The sequence below is a fragment of the Vespula vulgaris genome, chromosome 3, assembly GCF_905475345.1.
Source record: "Vespula vulgaris chromosome 3, iyVesVulg1.1, whole genome shotgun sequence".
Classification (NCBI taxonomy): Eukaryota; Metazoa; Arthropoda; class Insecta; order Hymenoptera; family Vespidae; genus Vespula; species Vespula vulgaris.
Genome location: NC_066588.1, coordinates 8,114,050 through 8,130,052, shown reverse-complemented (window position 1 = coordinate 8,130,052; position 16,003 = coordinate 8,114,050). Strand labels below are relative to the sequence as shown.

Here is a 16,003-nt window from a genome sequence, read left to right as displayed (position 1 = left end):
TATAGATGGTCCATTTTGTACGTCCATGTGCCGTATTGATTAGAGTACGAATAAGTCGATCCGATTTTGTAAGTTTTTACGTTTATGTTTAGAAAAAACTAATAAAAAATGGTCGCTGAACAAAGAAGACGTGTCGAAGATCTTATGACAAGAATGATCGAAGAAATGGATAAGGCATATTTAAGGAGAATGCAGGTAATTGGTAATAGATTTTATTTAGGTTATTCGTGCCTTTGAACCTCGTGCTTTCAGATGATGTAAGATACTGAAAACTACACTGTTGATTCAAAGTACATTTGTTTATATGGAAAATAATTAATAAAAATGGGACTTTCATAGATTATAATAAAGGTAATGGATATTTTTTTTTTAATTTTAGGGTAATATGCATAGATGTGCAGCCACTTGTTGTGATAATGAAAGTTACAGCATACTACAAGTACAAAACTGTGTAGAAAATTGTAGTTCCTCATTAAACGAGGCACAAAATTATGTTCAGAATGAATTTGTAAGAATACAGGTTCGTACTTTGACTTCATGTATCTTTATGTTGCTTATCGTAATACTTAATGCATAGTACTAATATATTATATTCATTAGAATCGATTACAAAGATGTGTAATGGACTGCAATGACACGATAAAAGATAAAATGAGTTCAAATCTAACGCAACATGAAGTGGATAGGTATAGCGAAGAATTTGATAAATGTGCAACAAAATGCGTAGACACTTATTGCGACTTATTACCTTCGTTGGAAAAATCAATGAAGAATGTACTTTCAAGTAAAGTTTGAAAAATAGTACAAGGATAAATAAATTATTCTTATAAGGCTAAAAAACAAATTTCAATTGTTAAAACATGCATCTTTTGTAATTTTTATAGGTATTAAATATGTAACATAGATGAAACTGTTAATATTCAGAAAAATTGTTTTTAAGTGCATTAATGCATTGGTGGTGTATATAATGCTTAAAGTTTTACATACTTTAGTTAGTTTTCCTGTATTACAGTTAAATACAGTAGTTTTATTTCAATTATTACAGAAGATCTTACTTTGTCATTTTCAAAAGAATTTAGTCACTTTTTTATAGCCATAAATACTTTTCCATTTGTACATATATAAAAAATATGCACCTGTTTCGATTATGCTCCTAATCTTTTTCCAAAAAATATAGAATATAATAGCTAGAAATTACAGTGTCGTTGTAACTTATTTTTTAAACATATTGGTTCCAGTATTTAGCGTCATTTTTTTTCTATTTATAGTTTCAAAAATAATTGTTACAAATTGGGAGTAACTTTCCGCCGCTTCGTGTTTCTTAGATATCATTTTGACGTGTACTGCCTCATCTAATACTTGCTTCTTCTCAAATTTGTTTCCTGCAAACAACAGTTGTACAAGATGACGTTTTGTATAAGACATAGTGAATTAAAAAAAAAGGAGATAACGAACTGCATGATCATGGTATTTATTAACTGGTACATTCGTTCATTGCACCAATACATTTTCGTTTCTCTTTTTTCTCTCAACATAATAACAAATTCACTGTTGCAATCAATATCTTTTCTTTATTGTTACAATAGACATTACGCTTATTGCACACTTTTCCATGATATAAAACCTTTCCACCACTCTCGCTCAGTACAAATAATTGATCAAAATATATCGCAAGAATTCTGATCTAATATGTAGAAATCTGCAAAGAAATCGTTTAAATAATAATAATTTAATTATAAATATCAACGCAATATATTTCGTTTTCTTTCGGCTTGCGTATGAGTTCCTATGAAAATTCGATATTGGGCCAGTTTTGTTTTTTGCGTTTTTAATATCTATTTGATAATATAGTTGTACATTAAATTAAGCTGTTCGATCTTTCTACTCCAACCCGAGAAAGGCTGTGAGAGGCATGGTGCATCGTTATTGCGCAATGTTGATTAGGAACGAAGACGCGCTCTCTTCGCTGATATGCAGACACGTAAATGTTCGTCGAGAGTATCTCGTACATATCTCTAACGATAGTGACGTGAACATTCTCTTTCGTACGCGTACACATGTCCTTTTTTTTATTTATTTTTATTATACCAAATGCGATTATTGTGTATGTTGTGTGCGTACACGCGGTTTACGCGCGTGTACGTCTACATTTCAAATATATTTTAATGTCGCGTAGTGGAATGGCATGAGTTTTGGAAAATGTCAAATCTTGGATCACTGAAAGTATATAGTATTATAAGTGAATGCTGTGTTATTTATTTCGCACCCTATTGTCGTACCGATTGAGATAAAAGATCTACTGAATAAAGTTCCACTCTCAGTCAGACCCCCAATCAGTCAGACTCTTCGGACTAGATTCTTTCTTTTCAGTATTTCATTGAAATTATGCGCTTCCTCTTCGTTAAACGCTAGTCACATCTCAGTTATCTTTTTTTTTTCTTTTTGTTTTTTTTCCCCTAGGTACGTCTGGTAAAGAAGAAAAGAATAGAATGATATAAAGAAAATTCTAATTCTGTTATAGTTTTGCTTTATAAATTTGGCCAACTGCGAATAAGTATGTACTCTTTGCAATGGTACATCAATACCGACCTCGATCATATTACACAATTCGAACAAGAAATCGTCTAATAGTAAATTTCGCGAAGATAAAATGAATTTATGCTGCTTCATATCACATCGAATGTCTACACGAACAGTAACGAAAACATAAAGGTACATGCTGATTAACGATCGTGGATAGTTTTTCTTCATCGCGTCTCTGTTTATGGATTCGTAACTAAGCGGATTAACTTTGGAGTCTTTGTTTGTAAATATTTCTTTCTAACGTTATTATTATAAGAAATTCACATCAAACTAAAAGGAGATCGTTCGCGTCCTAAGGTCAAAGAATTCGTTTCAAGCGTCCTTTTCATTTCTTTTTGTTTGTTTTCGTATTTTTTCAAGTTAGCGATATGAAAACAATCCACGACGTTTAAAACAACACACTTTCGATATCTATTCTCGTAAAAGTCCAGTCTGAAACGTAATGAGAGTACTGGTCAAGTATGCCGGAATATCGATTTCAAAAATGTCTAAATAGAACTGCGTCTCTTGGTCCTATCCTAAGCTATCACCGATTGTAAATTAGCTCCTTCGATCTTCATTGCTTAATTAATATCGTGTTTAATCGTGTGCCTGCAGATGGAACACGCGGAGTCCTTTCAGCAGGCCCACACTGTTTACTATACGCTATTATCGCGGAGCAAAGCAGTCGTTTCGTAGCTGCATGACCGCCATTGTCTTCTAGGATCTTCTGAAAATTTCTCGTCTATCTTTTTTCACAAAAAAGAAACGTATCATCCAAAAAGGTATTAATCTCTTAAAGTTCCCCGTTTTTCTTTTTTTTCTCTCTTTTTTTTTTTTTTTTAATTTTTTGTTGTTTCTTTTGCGCGAGTTTCTTTTCTCGTTTTCTTTTTTTTTGTTTTGTTAATTTTTCAACTATCTTGCGTCATTTAATTATAACATTCTCGGCAGTACGAATTCACTGCGTCGCTACCGACGTAATAAATTGCGAGACTCGCCTAATATGGCTGACTTCGAAGCTTGACCGCGTCGTTAGGTATTTTTTCGTCTGCATCCACGCGCGTTCGATTTGTACTTTGAAATGCTGAGACAACTAATCTGTTATAACTTCGCGAGCTCCCGTCGAAAGCAGTTGCCACGTTATTTATTACATATGTGTGTGTATGTATGTATGTATGTATTATATTATATATATATTTATAGAAAAAGAAAGAGAGAAAGATAGTAAGATTGTCGATAACAGATAGAATTCTTATGTTTCCTTTACTTATTATTCTTTTACGTTACCGTTCTCCTTGTCCTGATCGAAGAAAAATGTTTTAGTATAGAGAATGATCTGGATCATCTTGTATATATATATTTTTTTTCATGGTAACTGTTTCAACAATAGCTTTATTGACCAGTGCGAATAAATCCGAGCGCCGCGGGCAAGACTTTCGTTTTTCATTAAATAATAACTTTAAAAAGAAAAAAAAATAATAAAGAAATATGAAAACAACTAGAGGGAAGGGACTTCCTACTGATTTTAAAGAATAGAGTGCGTACTTTTACGTAGAGTAGTAAGTATCTATGTAGTTGTCGAACACGCGAGAATCTCCGATCGCTTCGTTATCGTCTCTTTTTTTTTGGCACTCGAGCCTCGGGCAACGTTCGTCGTAACACATTCCAAAAATCGATTACACTATTTACGCGACATAACGATGAAGGATCGAAAAGAATAGTACCTCGTAAAAAAAAAGGAGGAAAAACAAAAAAACAAAGTATGCGAAATAAAAGACTCAGTATCATAATAGCACACCGATTACAATCACGAACGATTCTCACGCATTCCGTTTATTTACGCTCTTATATATCACTTAGGTATTTTTCCCTAAACACATCAGGGCCACTCAACGATTTTTCGCAAAGTAACTACGAGTCTACTTTGCAAAATCGATCGACATCTCTCTGTCGTCCGTAGATAGAACGCCAGTGGGAACGATCACAAAAACCGGTCGTGGAAAATAACGGAAATCATGCGAGTAGCCCCCTTTTGCTCTCCTGCCAACCTTGCAGGAAACCAAGTCGCGCTTAAAAAAGGCTTAGAACACACTTTGAATATCGATCCCTGTAGGCGAATGAGACAACTCGCATCCGCTGTGTGCACGTATTCACTCGATAACTCTAAAAAGAAGAACACCGTGTTCCCTACTCTCTCTTTACGCGATTTACCTTCTTATTTAAATAAAAAATAAAAAAGAAAAACAGAAAGAAACATTTGGAATATCTCGTGCGTCAGAGCAAACGTGCCATTAAATTCTGCAATCGAGCAAATTAGAGTCAAGAGATATTTCAAATATTTGGAAATTTTTAAATGTGTTTCACATAGCTAACATGTGCGTCTTTATTAAATATTGTTTAAGAGGTAAAGGATGTTAAAGTAAATCGTTAATATTTTGCTCGATCGCTTCACGAATTTTCCAACGACGCATCATTGGATCTTGTTTAACATTCATCATATAAGTTTAGATAACTTTTTATAGCAAATAAAAATAATTATCTAACATTATTTCGTAAAATATCAGCTTGATGCTTTCGGCTTTTAATGAATTTTAGAAATCTCATTGATCTACTTGTCTTTGTCGAATTTCGCACGAGTCTTCCTTTTATAGTATTTAATTAATTTTACGATTATTTTTATACAATACACGGATCGATCGTTGACGATTACTCTGAGATCACAATTACAACACGTTATTCGTATATTAATACTTAATGATGTTACACGCTTCTTGTTAAAGTATTTCTCTGTTCGCGTAAGATTATTGCATACAATCGGTCCGTGTAATTGGTATACTAAGTTCATAGCTGCTCCCAATGAGAAAATAGTTTAGAGCTCTAACACAAATCAGATTTGCCTACATGGATCATCTCGACAATAATGTCTTCGATAGACTTAGTGTTTCACAAAAGTTATAGAGGTTTACCAAAAGGTGTAACCGCCCTCCGTTCCTCCTCCTAGGAACGAGCCTTTCTTTTGCGACAAGGCCACACTGTGACCCGCCATTGCAGCTAATTGTGCAGCATTCGCAGCAACACCCGGTGGTGGTGGTGGCAAAACAGGCTGTGAGATACCATCGAATCGAGTACCGTCGAATCCATTCTTTGAACGAAATATAACGATTAGTCACAAATGATATGACATTTTTTTACCTCATAGAGTTAGCAGAAGAAGAGTGTCAGCTTGAAACTTACGGGTACCATGATCGTGGGCCTAACCGGTGCAGGTTGCATGGCAGCTGCTGGATAATATGCTGCAGCCGCAGCTAATGGTGGATAATATTGCAATGGACCATACGCAGTAGGATAACCTGCCAAGTATCCACCAGGATATCCTTGACCATACATTGGCTGATACATCTTCAAAAGAATGATACTTTCGTTACAAATCCTTGTAATAAATATATGTGTATTTATGTAAATAACAGAATTAACAGTCTTACCATGGGATGTGTGAGAGTCTGATCATATGTTGGCGGCGGTGGTCCTTGCGCTGCATATAATTGGGGTTGATTTGGAAATACTCCATATGGTGCTGCACCTGCAACTGTTTTGCAAAAATTGTTTATGATACAAAACTCGACACTATGCAGTCCTGCTTCGAAGGAGATCTTCATTTCTTAAGATTTACTTTTTGTAAGATTAAAAATATATTAAAGTGTCCCTTACGCGTACCACCATAAGTAGCAGGTTGAGCTGGGGCCGGAACAAAACCTGTTGGTGGATGCGGTGCCACGGGATACGCTGTAACATAATGCGATACAAAATGCAGGAAGGTTCATTTTTCCGATTGCGACTGGCCGATCTAAGCCAATGGTACGCGGTACCACTGCCAAAAAGGACAAACGACGACTCGTTTTACGGATCAACATGGCTTTTCTTTCGCTGCATTAATCGCGTGTCTGTGTGTTATTGTCTATCTCATTCTTTCCTTCTCTTTGTTTTATTAAAACTGTTCTTCTAGATATTTATTTCCTTGCTGAGCACGTAACTCGCGTCGTCAGCATCCAATCGTTTTGGATAACTCGCCTTCACCTTACTCGTAGCAAACATTACACGATACGACAGTATAATCTAGAAAAATATTCTATCGACATTTATTCGTTATCCCGATCGATGTTTTAAACGTTATGATTGCAAGGAGTTAATCCGAAACGTTTGGATCCTACAAGTGGTACTCCCACACCCAAGTATATCTTACACATGACATACACCATTTTTATCAAGGTACTATTCAAAGCTCAAACAATGTTAGTCACTAAATAATGGTGAAAAGAAATAACCGAAAGAACGGTATTGCCACCCTATTGTTACCATGCGAGTTTATCGAGTAAACGCGATGCTCTTTCATTGTTTCAGAAGATCGTTCAATAAACGCTTAAAAAATATCTTTATAGATAATCGCTGATCCCGTATAAACTTCGATGGTACAAGTCGGGCTTTAGAGTAAAAACATTTACGAAACTATCGAAAATCCACGATACGTCGATTTCCATCGATCGACTTCGATTCTTTGCATCTTCGAAATCGCGCACAAAAAAGGACAGGACAATCGAATGTTATACACGTTAGTGGATTATCGACAGTAACGTCGTTAAAAGCGAGTCACACTTGAGAATAGCTTTAACAAGTTGGACTTCTGGTATCCTAATTCAAAATACATGGCAAGTGGTGGAATTCAAAATCTGGAGCAATCTGTGGTATATATATCTTGTCACTAATATACTAAAATTATCAATCCGATTTAGATACATGTCAAAGTCTTCACCTCATCTGAACATGATTCATAGATATTTCATTTTCAACGTTTTTCATTTCTGCCGATTGTTTTCCTTTCTCTCTTTCTATTTTTAAGAAAAAAAAAATAAATAAATAAATAAAAATAAAAATAATAGTAGAGTACACAATAATAGCGATTATCAATGCCTGATAGTCAAAAGAACCATTAGGAAGTCAATCATAAAATTAAACGAATAAACTATTCTCAAATGAAAACTCGTGTAATTGACCTACCTTTACTTCTAAAACTAAGATATAATACGAAACCGATCTCAAAGCAAATAGCGTTACGCAATCAAGGTAAAAGCCAAATACATTCGTCTAAAATAGCCAAACCTGAGAAGACCCATAAACTGCTATCGTTTGTATTAAATTAAAACATTCAATTAAGAAGAAAGTAGACTAGCTATAATCTCTCCATTCGTCATTCTCATTAGCATATTAAATGTTATTCATCGCACATCAGAGAAAAAAAAATCAAAGTGTTCGATCGATCATAATCGTCGAATTAAATGTATAAGTTTTGTCGTAAATCTCGAATTAAACGATACCTTACGAATGATATAAGAAACGAATTTGCAATCACTAAATTTGGATATTTCGCTATAACTATATTCGCAAGTGCTAATTATGTCGCACATTTACGATGCTCTCTCAGGTCCGACTTTACGGAAAAACAGAAATTACAAAAAACAGAGCTAAAATAAAGCCAAGGGTAAGAAGGATAATGATTTGTTTCAAAGAGTGATATTAAAACAAGCCCAGTAATCAAAATTCGATTAGGTGAGGCATTTTAACCGTAAGAATAATTCAAATTCAATTGAACTTTCACAAATTGACCGAATAGTCATGTTCGGGCGGTGAATGTGTAATTTATACAATGAGTACAGTGGTACGATGAAAATATATAATATATATAGATATATATATATATGCATGTATGTATATATATATATATATCAAGTTCCACACATTCAAAAAGTCGTGACAAGATTCAGCAAACCACAAATTTCTGCAAATATCCATAAATAAAGATCAAACATGATTAAAAGTTCTTTATAATTGCGTAGTAATATATTATCAATTGGGCGCTCCTTGCCTCATGCTCGACGATCGTTAATGAAAAACTTATTTCATCGCGTGGTAGTAGAGTGGTGGTAGTAATAGTAGTAGTAGTAGTAGTAGTAGTAGTAGTAGTAGTAGTACTAGTAGTAGTAGTAATAGTAGTAATAGTAGTAGTAATAGTAGTATAGTGGTATATAAGTAGTATAGTAGTAGTAGTGGTAGTAATAGTGAAAGGGCTGCTCGTTAACGAACCGCTCGACACCATCGCAGAACGCCCAATTTTTTTCTTTTTAGTAGTCTAAATTATGCTCTGCGCTGTCGCGATTAACATACGCAAAGTGTACCCCATATTATCGAGTTCGATTCATTCTCTATTTATTCATTCATTTTATTTTTTATTTTAATCAATTAATATGTTTCTTTTTCTCCTCTGTTCTTTCGTTCCTTTATTCCTCTTTATACTTTCACGAAAATAGAAACGAGCGAAGAATCAATTTTTTAATTGGACGGTACAACTTGCGTATGATAACTAGCTCAAGCTCAGCAGCAGTGGATGGACATGTTGTACTCTAACATAGACGTCAGCCCACACCAAATTTTCCATGGTAATTGAATGCCGCTCCATCATCGAGCATGGAAACGAGTGTTACAATTGAAACAAGTGTCATATTTTTTGAGACCCTTTCACGTTTCCACGATTTTCCTATGCACAAATTTTCGATCATTTTTTTTTTCTTCGCTATTCACGCGTAAATAGATTTTTCGCGACGTTTTAAAAAGCGAGAAACAAAAAGAACTTTCGTCGACGCGCTCGTTGCACCATCGGTCGTATCGGAGCGGCCTTCAAAGAATAATAAGTTTTATGTGTCAGTGCCACGGTGCAAACAATCATCGAATCCAATAACAATTGATTATAATATTAATGCTAATACGAGTTTTACTGGGTAACTTGAAAAATGTCCTGTTCTCTCTTTTTTTTCTCTCCCTCTCTCTTTCTCTTTCTTTCTTTCCCTCTTCCCATCTCTCTCTTCCACTCTCTTTCTCTTTCTCTCTCCCTCAATTTGTCCCAATGAGCATATTCGACCCAGTTCGCGTCAGAGCCAAATGATTAAGGTTTTCGTATTAATTTCTTGCTTTCTTTTCTTTTCTTTTCTTTTCTTTTTTTTTTCCTTTTTGTTTCAGTAAACATAACGTAAAAAAAAAGATGAGCAATATTTCGAACACTGCCATCGATAATAATATTGTAGTCCATCTGTTTCTGCTAATGACGATAATTTATCGAAATGCTTCGGTGGAACAGTCGTGTCTCCAAAGTAAAAATCGAGTAGCCGGTATGAAAGATGATTTTTTTTTTTATCTCTAAACGAGTCTTCGCGTCGTCTATAACTTTCTTTTATAAGTTAGATAGTAGATAATATTTAGATCGAAGAATCATGTCGGTTCATATTCGTGAAGATCGATTAACATTTATGCTCGTCATCGAGATCGAAAAATTCCATCTCCCCTACCATTACTCGTTTCTCAATAATGGAGGCATTAACACCCTCAAACTTTCGACTAGTTTCATAAAACACTATATCATTTAAGCTCACTATTAACAGTATACATGGTATAGTGTCTGCCAAACACATGCACATGCAAATAAAACTGCGAGAAATTCCTATAATCCTAATCTCGATGTCCCGACAAATTTGTTCCTTTTCTCTCTCATTCTTTCTCTTCCTCTCTTTTTCTCTTTCTTTCTATCTAGCCAATTGACAAAAAAACAATGCAATGAAGGAAAGAACGATTTACGGATCTTTAAGTACTTTATACATTTTGAATAAAATTATCATTTCAATGGCGAAAAACCGAAAGGAATAGGAAGATCTCTTGGAAATAGTTTAGAGAAACTACAAAATTATTTAATTACATGGACAAAAAGTTCATTCAAAATTGTAAAAATATCCTCGTTCGATCTCTCCATTTATAAAAGAAGCGAGTATATGTTTGATGATCTAGAATCTCTTTGTATTGATCATCGAAGCAATTAATTAAATTATTGTACAATAGTCCAAAATGTGTCTTCGCTATTTTTTATTTTATTCTCTCTTTTTTTTATTTTTATGTATTCTTTTTCTCTTTTTTCGTTTTTTTTTTAATTTTTTTTTCTTGGAGAGAATGAATTCAGAGGAAATTTCTAATACTTTATAATATATTAAAAGCATGCATAATAAATATCATAGCAACATATCAAGTAGGGGTTCAAGCGTCTTCGTTCTTTTTTTTTCTTTTTCTTTTAATACGATGAATTGTTATTAATATTCTCTTATTTCTTCGTAAATGAAAGAAGATTAAAGTAATTTATTGACTTTATTCGATGATGCTTGTTCACCCTTCAAATATATGTATATATGTATATATATGATACATACATATATCTCTACTTTGCGTTCCAAACATGCAAACTAAAATACAAATACGTAAAAATCATCAAAGCTATACTTGCACATTAACCGATTGATGCAGGCAAACGTAATTTCACTCGACGTATCGTCTGAGTATTATGTATAATTCCACACTTCCACACGCAGAGACACGCTCCCTCTCGTTTTCATTCTTTGTCTTTCTTCGGCAACCAAGCTCATGTTAAAATATTCTTTTCTTTTTTATTACGTTTTTTTTTTCTTTATTTGTTTCTCTCTCTTTCTTTCTTTTCTTCAATTGAACGACGAGCGATCATGATATTACGTTTTTCTTTCAACTTTTATCCGTATTAAAAAATAACTATTATAATTGTATCTACGAAATATATATACACATATATATATACATATATATACATACATACACATATATATACGATATGTATATATATACGATATATATAAATATATAAATATATATATAAATATATATATACACAATCTATATACTCAAACAATCCAATAATTATATTATAGAAAGAACTAAGTTCGCTACTATTGTCGAAGGAAGAATAATCTTTCAAACTACGAACATGCAAGATCGACCACAAGTTTCGTTAGATAGCAAAACATGATTTAATCTCCCAAACGAAAAGAACATTTATTGTTTTTAATTTAATTTTTCTAGGCACAAACATTTAATTACACGTATAATTAACCGAGAGAACAAATGTGATTTTATTTCTTTCATTTTTCAATTTCTTTTTTTTCCATTTTTTGTAATATCGAGAAACTTGTAGCCCGAGATAAAAGCAACATGCACTATTGTTAAAAGTGAGCTACAAAGTTTCTATCAAGTAGAAGTATTATAAATATACGCTGAGCTTTTAGATACAGCATTCGTGTCCACCCTGGTGTCACGCCGTGTCTTTATCGCGTGACTAGTCATCGAACTTTTAACACTTCCTGTTTTTTTCCCCCCTCACCTCTAGAACGTAATATAATCATTATCATCATCATTATCATTATTTGACGTAATTCATGATTTCATTGATCACATCGATTCGTATGAAGATCATCGCGCACGCTCGTTTGGACACGGCGGACACTGTAGAAAAAAAAAAGTTAAAAGAAAAAAGTAAAACGAAAAGACAAAAAAGAATAAATTAAGCAATCAGCCAATACCACGTTTTCAGTACGAAATATTGGTACACCCATATCAATATCTTACGTTCATATTGATTTGGATATATAGCAGCCGACGTCTCCAATTCAAAAAGTATTTTACTCGGTCACGTTTAAACGCATTCTCAAAAGACTTACAAATACGCCGGTGAGTGTGATCCTAAAAGTGATCTTTGCCTATCTTAATTTCGTATCCTGACAAAAGCACGCGCCGCAATCCTATCTCATCGAGAACTATTTATGCTCTACCATTAAATCACGGAAGGAATCTCTACTTCCGTGCCTCGGCCATTCAACGAATCTTTTCTTTACACGTGGGAAATTCTCTCGATCCTCGATACCGGTTGATCGTGCGTCTTTTTTATTGACGTGTACTGCCTGGAATAAACGATGATGGAATTAGTGGAAAAAAAAAATAAAAACATAGGCACGGCTACATCTCTTCCACGTAGCGATTGATCGTAGATCGGTCGATGATCGCTGGACAGTGGGATAAGTACCACTTAATAGACAAATAAACAATTCAATCGATTAAAATGCGTTATTTATATACAGTATATTATGCGTTTAAATAATAACGTCCTATAAAAAAATCTTTACGATGATAATTAAAGAGACAGTTGGAAGCAATCGGTTATCGAAGAAGTGAAAGTTGAATTAAGAAAGTTGTTATGATCTCAATGTTATGGAAGGTTAAATCGACGAAAAAAGTTCTACTTTTATTTTTAGATTAAAAAATAAATATAAGAATAAGGAGAAAAATCAAGGTTGAGTTAGTGAATTATCAAAGGATTACCTCCATATATAAGCTTCAATAACGAAATTTAACTCATTGATAGTTATCGCGAACAATATGACGAACAAGTTTATTTTTGAGATAGATAAAATCGAGATTGAAGGTGATACCGTGGATAGAACGATTACAAGCTTAAGTGGTACTTAACGTGCTAAGCACAAGCGATGCGACCGAGCCTTATCGTCCCGAAATGATCCTAACACATGATTGCGAATTACCGGGACTGTCGCAGATCTTAAGGGCCATCCGTTCTCTCGAGACTTTTAAAGACGCGAGTAACGAACTCTTGACGATCGTAGGCGGGAAACCCGGGCCGGAAACGGAAGTTACGTTTCATTTCTCATCACTTTTTGAATCAGGAGGCGCACGGCGCGTCTATATCTTCATATATATATATATTAAGTGGATTCGTGTCTTGTGTATATGTATGTGTATATAATGCATGTATATATGCATGTTAGTGTGGGTATATATATATATGTAATATACGTAATATATGTTGGTATATAAACACGTAGTGATTTAAGGTAATATATTAAGTAAGGTGAGGTTAGATACGTGGCTTAAGCTGCGCGAACGCCGGTCTCCGAAGCTCCACCTACTGACTTGGATCAAATCGTCTTTGTAATGGTCCGCTGCAAACATATTGACAGCCACAACTGTAGGCACTATTCTTCGCTTCAGTGGCTATACCATCACGGTAATAAGGTCGCAGATTTGCAGGCAGCGTATCCTTGATACTCAATATTACAAGGAGTATCGCAAAGGGCCATATCATTTTCTTTAACTTACAGACTAAACTTTACATATCCTTAAAGCTATACTCTCTGACACTTCACCTGGTTAGCGATAAGATAGGATTTGGTGTAACGAAGTATCGCTTGAGTGTTTAAATTCTTCCCCATTAAAGGTCGACACGAGGGAATATAACAAAATTTATGACAGTCTGAGTTGTATGTCAAATGAGTATTCTCTTAGAAATCTTAAATGAGCTTGCAACGACAAATTAAATACTTGATCTGCACAAAATTATTATGTTGGTGATGCACTGATTAGGGATGGCGCTTGTGACAAAAGTAACATGCATAGAGATTAATTAAACTCAAAGGTTTTAAGTCGATTGAAAACTTAAAGAGTTGACAGAGTACTTTCAACAATGTTATGGATATTAAGAAAATCTGCTTCTCAAACAAAATTACTAATATATGATTATTCTGCTCCCTCTAGTGACATCAAGATCAATGTATTTGTGTTTTATGATGGACTTATTTTATATAATAAATATATTTATTGAGAAAGTAATATGATATTACTTTTTGATTCAACTAGAATCTAACTGATATTATATTCTTAAGCTTTGTAATCAAATATGCATACTATGTATATCAATAACGTGTAAATTTTTAATGAATTAATTTTTGAACTCAATCAAGTTTTCAACGTGATTAACTTTCTAGCACAAACTTGAGATTCACATTAAGAATCATATATTTTATATTTATCTGTTTTATATTTTTTGCTAAATCATGAAAAATCATAGTTAAATGGCTTCCAGAGATATATATAACACAGAAAAAGAAAAATTTGGAAATCAGGTTACTTTTGTTCTATAATGCTCGTGTGTGTGTGTATGTGGTGTGTGCGCGCACGCGTATGTATGCATGTATATATAATGTACGTGATGCATGGGTGTATGTGTGTATGTGTGTGTGTGTAAGGTTAATACGCGCGCGCGCGCGCGCGTATGTAACAATTTGTAAACTATATTTGTATCAAGTTTTACAAATTAACGATGCAAAAAGTTATTAAAATATATAAATATATTGTCAAATTTATTTAAACAATTTTTTAATGATAATATTTGACTATTTGTAATCAGTTTCGTATGATTGCTTAACAAAAAAATTATGAGAATATATTTTATTTCATTATAACGTTAGATTTCATAACATCATTTAATCTTTTTTAATATCAAGATGATAATTTTAGTAGTGGAATAGATATTTAAGACATATAATCTAATAAGATTCTCCTCCATTAATAAATTATTTTTTTATAATAAAATTCAATTATTTGGAATATTTTCTCGAAGAAAAACAATTAATGGCGCACTATTAGACGATATTGTCAAAAACCTGTAGAGCGTATGTAATTCGTAAATGCAGATGCATGCTGCACGTTGAATATGTATTATCATTAACCTAACGAGAAGGACATTGACGAGGTCGCATTTAATCGTCTCAGCCCGCTTATTCTTTGATATTTGCATTAAAATAGGAAACCAAATCTATATTTGAGACAAATTAAGTTTTGGAAATAAAAATACAACGCAAGAATTATCCGGGACAAACTCTGGAAGCCATTTTGTATTTCTCACACACAGTATGCGGTATTGATTTATCTGTCACTAAAGACAGAGAGAATTGAGTTTTTTCTCGTCGATGTACGACGGTGATCCGATCGCGTAACAACAATACGAGCTCTAATACAATCGAACGTACACCGTGTCTCGCAGGTGTCGGTCGGCATCGCTGACATAAGAAACTTTCCGTCATACGAGTGACAAGTTGTTACTCGCGACTCGAAAACACGGGATAATCTTAACGAATGTAACACATATTGCTAATCGTACTGCGCGATTACGGCTTATAATTACCTTTCTTGTCGGTCATTATTGCTTAAAGTTTGCACAAATTCTAGAAAAAAATACGGTTATTCCTAATTAAATCACCGATTTAAGTCACAATACTGAGGAGACAGGGAACGGCTGTGACACTTGACAGACACTAGCGCCCTTTATTGAGCGTGCCTGTGGCTCTACTGGCTCTGAGATTTTCATTGGTTCTGAAGTTTATGGATTCTTGACCAATCGATTCAAAGTTACACCATCATGCGTTTACTGTACACAAAAGTATAAATTTCAACCTAGACATCTCAGCCAATCAAAAAGCTATACAGTGACGCCATATTGTATATCAAATCTATCTTTGCTTTTGATTGGTTGTGTCTTAAAATTCATGCGCTATACATGGTGCGCGAGCGCGCAATACGTTTTGAGAGAAATGTATAAGCGTGCACAGAGTAGTAAATTTTTCACTTATTGGGAAAAGAAATAGATTGAAAATAAAATTATTCTTTATGATTTTATTATAAATGAAATATGAAATTTTAT

The 16,003-nt window shown here is 33.8% G+C and overlaps 2 protein-coding genes across 6 annotated transcripts; one reads left to right on the top strand and one right to left on the bottom strand.

Annotated features, from left to right (window-relative positions):
- The first annotated feature begins 92 nt into the window (after nucleotides 1-92).
- On the top strand, nucleotides 93-1,036 carry LOC127062591 (protein FAM136A-like). Its single transcript, XM_050991093.1, has 3 exons — nucleotides 93-195; nucleotides 380-520; nucleotides 601-1,036. Exons 1-3 carry the CDS (start codon nucleotides 109-111, stop codon nucleotides 793-795), a joined length of 423 nt encoding a protein of 140 aa, XP_050847050.1. The 5' UTR covers nucleotides 93-108; the 3' UTR covers nucleotides 796-1,036.
- Nucleotides 988-15,655, bottom strand: LOC127062590 (DAZ-associated protein 2-like). 5 transcript variants are annotated; one of them, XM_050991087.1, is made up of 6 exons: nucleotides 15,488-15,655; nucleotides 6,271-6,345; nucleotides 6,045-6,148; nucleotides 5,797-5,961; nucleotides 5,529-5,704; nucleotides 988-1,382 (listed from the first exon to the last, which is right to left on the bottom strand). In XM_050991087.1, exons 1-6 carry the CDS (start codon nucleotides 15,501-15,503, stop codon nucleotides 1,370-1,372), a joined length of 549 nt encoding a protein of 182 aa, XP_050847044.1. In that variant the 5' UTR covers nucleotides 15,504-15,655; the 3' UTR covers nucleotides 988-1,369. The 5 variants fall into 5 exon arrangements, with proteins under 5 accessions (XP_050847044.1, XP_050847045.1, XP_050847049.1 ...); XM_050991088.1 differs by having other exon boundaries at nucleotides 6,277-6,345; nucleotides 15,488-15,654; XM_050991092.1 differs by lacking the exon at nucleotides 6,271-6,345 and having other exon boundaries at nucleotides 15,488-15,635.
- Nucleotides 15,656-16,003: the final 348 nt, after the last annotated feature.